We start from the raw sequence: 4,634 nt of genomic DNA, 5'->3' as shown, positions 1-4,634 counted from the left end.
ACTAAAAGATCACACGTGATAGGATAACCAAACTGATTAATCAATTTCTCTTCTTCCCAGCTTTAATTGATCTTCTAAAGTCTCGACCAGGAGTTTAATCGTCCTGTCCTTCTTGTTCCTCTATTGTTTATTTGAAACAGTAACAAACAAACAGTAACTCGATGCAGAAGACTCACGGAAACAGCAACACAGAAAAAGAGATGGAGACACAGAAATTATAAGATCCAAAACCAACTACTATATGGAGTGAAGAAATAAATTAAGAGGTGGCAATGCAACGTGGTGGTTGCCAGATGGGTAGTGACCTTCTAGGTTCCTTGCATCCTCTCACTGGAGGAACTAAGCAATCTGCTTCGTTCCCTCTCAAGACCATTGTCTGTTTCTGCTGCTCTTGAAGCTTCAGACCCCCTTTGGAAATCACTGACTTGTTATTGTTATTAATCTTCTTGTTGTTGTGGAGCTTGTTGGGGTAGTAGCAGAAATTGTTGTTGTCGATGATTGGTCGGGCTGGAGGTGGTTCTTGGGTCAGATGCATGGTTGCCACTGCAGTTGAGGGCTTTGTCCTCCAGAAGTAATCGTAAGCATTGAAAGAAGCAGCCCCTGCTGCAGATGCTGCGGGGGATGCAATCAGGCTAGCCACCCTTGGTGGGCATGGCAGCGACTGTGGCACCTGTGTTGGCTCCTCCTCCTCCATCTCCTCTTCCTCCATCTCCGCCTCTTCTTCTTCTTCTTCTTCTTCTTCTTCCTCTTCCTCCTCCAGCAGGTCGACATTCATCTTGTGAGAGTGAGACCAAGTTGGGTTCTTGTTAGACAAACCCATGAGCTTGTTTGTCAAAGTTGCTGCTGACCTATGCACACTGATCACCTCACATGGCACCATCACAGTTGGTTGACTAATCTTCACTACCTCTGTCACAATTCCTCTGTCTTGGACTCGATCAACCTCTTCACCTTTCTCCACTCTCTCAGTCTCCTCCTCTTCTTCAAATCCTTCAAATTCATCAAATACGTCTGCTTCTACTTTCTTCTCCAATTCTTCCTCTTCTTTTAATTCTAACTCTTCTTCCACTTCTTCTTCTTCTTCGTCGTCGGTCTCCATTAGTTCTGCAGAGGGGTTTGTGATGAAGCTGAGGAGAAGACGCCCAGATTGGCGTTCGGAGTGGAAGTAATTATAAGAAGAGACAGGAACGGCTTCAAGGACTAAACGACCTTCTCTACGATGCGATCGCATGAGTACTCCCGGTCCTTCTCGTCGAGCAAGAGACGTTAACGGCGGAGGGAACGATCGAGGGGGTGATTGCCTGATCAAAGAACAGTTGTAGTTTGCAGGTCCAAGATCCATCTTTTCTTCTTCTGCTACAGTAGCAGCTACTTGCTCTGTGTCTTTAACGCTCTGTTGCTCTTCTGCTGATTTGTCTTCAAAATCGCTCGCTTCCGATGGTGGGTTAGAGGAGAAACCATCGGAACCGGTTTCTGAACCAAGACTCTCAGTACAGATCTCGAGGCTCTTCTGACTCAACGAGCTCTTCGATCTTTTCACTTGTTGGGGAATGTAGAGTGCTGTCGACGATTTCGATGAGTCGTCCACCTTTTGGGACAGAATCGAACCCCATATGTCAGAAAGGCCGGGTTGTTCGAGGTCCTCCTTCTGTTGCTGCTCAGGTTGGACTAGCGAACTCCAGTTGTCGAATTGTCCTTCAATTTCAGGCTTTTTCCTGGTTCGTCCCACCACTTGCTCTTTATCTTCTTCTTCTCCATCAGAAAGTGTCGCCGTAGAAGAAGATGAGGAAGAAGAATCAGAGGTGACAGAGGAGGAGTGAAGAGGGAAAGATTCAGAGGAAGGGATCTTCTTCAAAGGGGTGAACCCGTGACGTCCCAACCATTTCTTGGAGGACATGTCGGCGGAGAGTGTCCTTCGCAAGGACGCTGCCGCCTTGGATTTGTCGGGTTCGGACCCTAAGATGGATCCGATGCCTTGCCGCTCACTGGCCTTGGCCTCATCTTCCATTCTCAATAAACCCCTGCTAGTGCCACTGCTGACACAAGTTGAACTCGACATCTCTGCCCGGTCCAACTCAGTTGTTGACGATTACTGATGGGGTAACAAGTAAGGCTGCCACTGCAAATTACCGGAGAAATGAGAGAAGCCCAAAAGCCATAAACCAAGAATTTACAAAAAAAAAAAAAAAAAAAGTGGAAGAATCTCTCTCTCTCCCGAGTCTCAACAGGTACTGTAACTGTACTACTAAGTAAGTCTCTAAAAGCTCTCAATAAACACAAACACAACCCTCAAGCATTCCTCCAAAGGAAGAGTATAAGGAGGGATAGGGAGGAGAGCAAACGCATGCACAGCATCAACAACAACAAATTAAGAAAAAGAATAAAGGGAAAACATTTACCTCAAACAATCCCACAACAACAACAACAGCAAAAGAAAAAAAGCAAACGGCAGAGAGCAGTGTTACTTCACTTGAATTTCTTAAATTTGTCTCAAGAGAAAAGAGAAAGATTAGAGATGATGGTAGGCTGGATTCTGAACTCTGGAGGCGATTATGTTGATGATGTTGATGATAGTGAATAAGATGTTTGAGGAGGCCGTGGCAGATAACAAAAGAAGGAACGGTGGTGGGTATTTGTAGGTGCGAAAAGGGCTTTGGAACCATTTCCAATGGGCTCCACCTCAATCCCCACCACCGTGAAAAGATCACTTATACTTGTTTTTCCTTTTCTTTCTTAGTTTTTTAACCCTCTCTTTTTCTTTATCTCCTTGTCAGTAAAGAAGACATTGGTGCTTAAACAACGCGCTCCCCCGTGCCTTGTCTTCCCTTTCTTTGTTCACCCAGTGTCCATGGTCACTTGTTGATTAAGTAAACATTACTACTTGAACCCGAAAGAAACATAGATCATGAGAGAAGAAAATGAATGAAAACAAAACATAGGGGAAGATGATGGTTCAGGGACAAAAGGCAGGGGAATCCCTTACATGATTGGACTGCCCAAAGTGCCAACCCAACTCCTTTCAACCTTTTCTATGATGCTTTTTTGCCCATCTCAGCTAAATTAGTTATGATCAGGTCCCCTGATTTTGGTTCGAGGACTGGATTGCAGCCAAGCAAAAGCATTGTGATATATGAGGTCATCTTCATGTCATATATGAATGTTGGGTCCCATCTATCTATTATATATCAGTCATAATATTCTAATCCCACGATCACTCACAAGAGAGAGGATTGAAGAGGAATCTTTGATCTGAATAATCCAAACTTAAATAATTTGAGGGAGAGGGGATAGGGGAATAATGTATGTGGAAACAATGAAACACGTCATGTCTGATCTGGAAGAAGGTCAGGGTGAGACGAATGATGGAATGAGAGGAGAAGGGTGTGGAAGTAGTGCAACATGCTTAGGTAAAGAAGTGAAAGGAAAGGAAGGGAAAGGAAAGATGGGGAAGAAACTTGGGTGCCTTGATTGCGTCCTCTACTCACTCAAAAAGGCAATGATGTTGATCAATTCAAAGCATAATGTGAGAGAGAGGGAGAGAGAGAGAGAGAGAGAGAGAGAACCCATTTAGCACAAGAAACCAAACAGCAAACGCCCTTCTCTTAGTGCCACAAATCGAGGGTGGATACCAACAGAAACGCTGGTTGTGCCTGTCTCCCTCTCCCCTTCCCTTTCCAAGCCAATTCCACCTTCCCTAACCAATAAGCGATTGTTCTACAGCTATCTTCCAAATGCTCTTTCTCTCTCTATGTATTTTTTGTGGGGAAGAAACAATAGAGATAAGAAGCAAGGAGATTTTTTGTGTCTAAATTAATTCATCCACCAATTCTTTCTTTAAATTTTAATTCAAGTTGTGGACGTTATATACGCACATGTGATTATCTAAACAGCAAGGAAAAACATAACTACAACCATTTTGAGGAATTAGTTGTAGTGTTTTCCACATTTTTCGTGTGGGGCCATTAAAAAAAAGATGATTTCATGTCACATTAATTTTAGTTCTTGGCGTGATGCTAGATGCCAGTGCATGCAGTATAACGCTGGCCTAAGTCCAAGGAGAGGTCGCTTGTTTGACTCTCCCCACATCAGCCCTCCCCCACCCGCCATCCCCATACCTCGTGGCCTAAAAGTCCAAGGAGAGGTCGCTTGTTTGACTCTCCTCACGTCGGCCCCCCTTCCCTCCCCCCCCTCCCATACCCCTTGGCCTAAAAGTCCAAGCAGAGGTCGCTTGTTTGACTGTTCTCACATCGGCCGCCTTCTTCCCCCCCCCCCTCTACCTTGACCACCCTTCCTTGAGTTGGAACATCAACTCCTAGTAGCCTTTGGGCCCTTGATAAGATCTGTCAAAAATAAAATCTGTTCTTTGTGACAAATATTAAGTTTTGGTGAAAATATCATACGATTACTTAAGATATAGATAAACTTCCAATTCTGATGTTATCTTGAATAATCAAATTAAGAACACAATCCCAAAAGAATTTTTTTTCTCCCCATTATCTCCACATATTTTTTTTAAAATTTTTTTCTTATCAATCAAGAAAATAGAAAACAACAACCCGTCATGGAATCTATGGATGGACACCTAATTCCTACCATGTGGCAGGTCAGACAGGGCTAGAAATTTCAGAACAAAT

General features: G+C 43.9%; 1 protein-coding gene across 1 annotated transcript; it reads right to left on the bottom strand.

Moving 5' to 3' along the window:
- Positions 1-238: 238 nt before the first annotated feature.
- Positions 239-2,115, bottom strand: LOC122668302 (protein FAF-like, chloroplastic). The gene is made up of 2 exons (XM_043864888.1): positions 1,070-2,115; positions 239-1,039 (listed from the first exon to the last, which is right to left on the bottom strand). The coding sequence occupies exons 1-2, from the start codon at positions 2,057-2,059 to the stop codon at positions 260-262; spliced, it is 1,770 nt and encodes a 589-aa protein (XP_043720823.1). The 5' UTR covers positions 2,060-2,115; the 3' UTR covers positions 239-259.
- Positions 2,116-4,634: the final 2,519 nt, after the last annotated feature.

Source organism: Telopea speciosissima, chromosome 7 (assembly GCF_018873765.1).
Source record: "Telopea speciosissima isolate NSW1024214 ecotype Mountain lineage chromosome 7, Tspe_v1, whole genome shotgun sequence".
Taxonomy (NCBI): domain Eukaryota; kingdom Viridiplantae; phylum Streptophyta; class Magnoliopsida; order Proteales; family Proteaceae; genus Telopea; species Telopea speciosissima.
Note: the sequence above shows the minus strand (reverse complement) of the source record. Positions and strands in the feature narration are given on the sequence as shown.

Coding starts and splice junctions, on each gene's coding strand:
- LOC122668302 (XM_043864888.1), bottom strand. CDS start 2,059: ATGTCGAGTTCAACTTGTGTCAGCAGTGGCACTAGCAGGGGTTTATTG. Junction 1,040..1,069: donor ACGACGAAGAAGAAGAAGAA/GTGGAAGAAGAG, acceptor TTAAAAGAAGAG/GAAGAATTGGAGAAGAAAGT.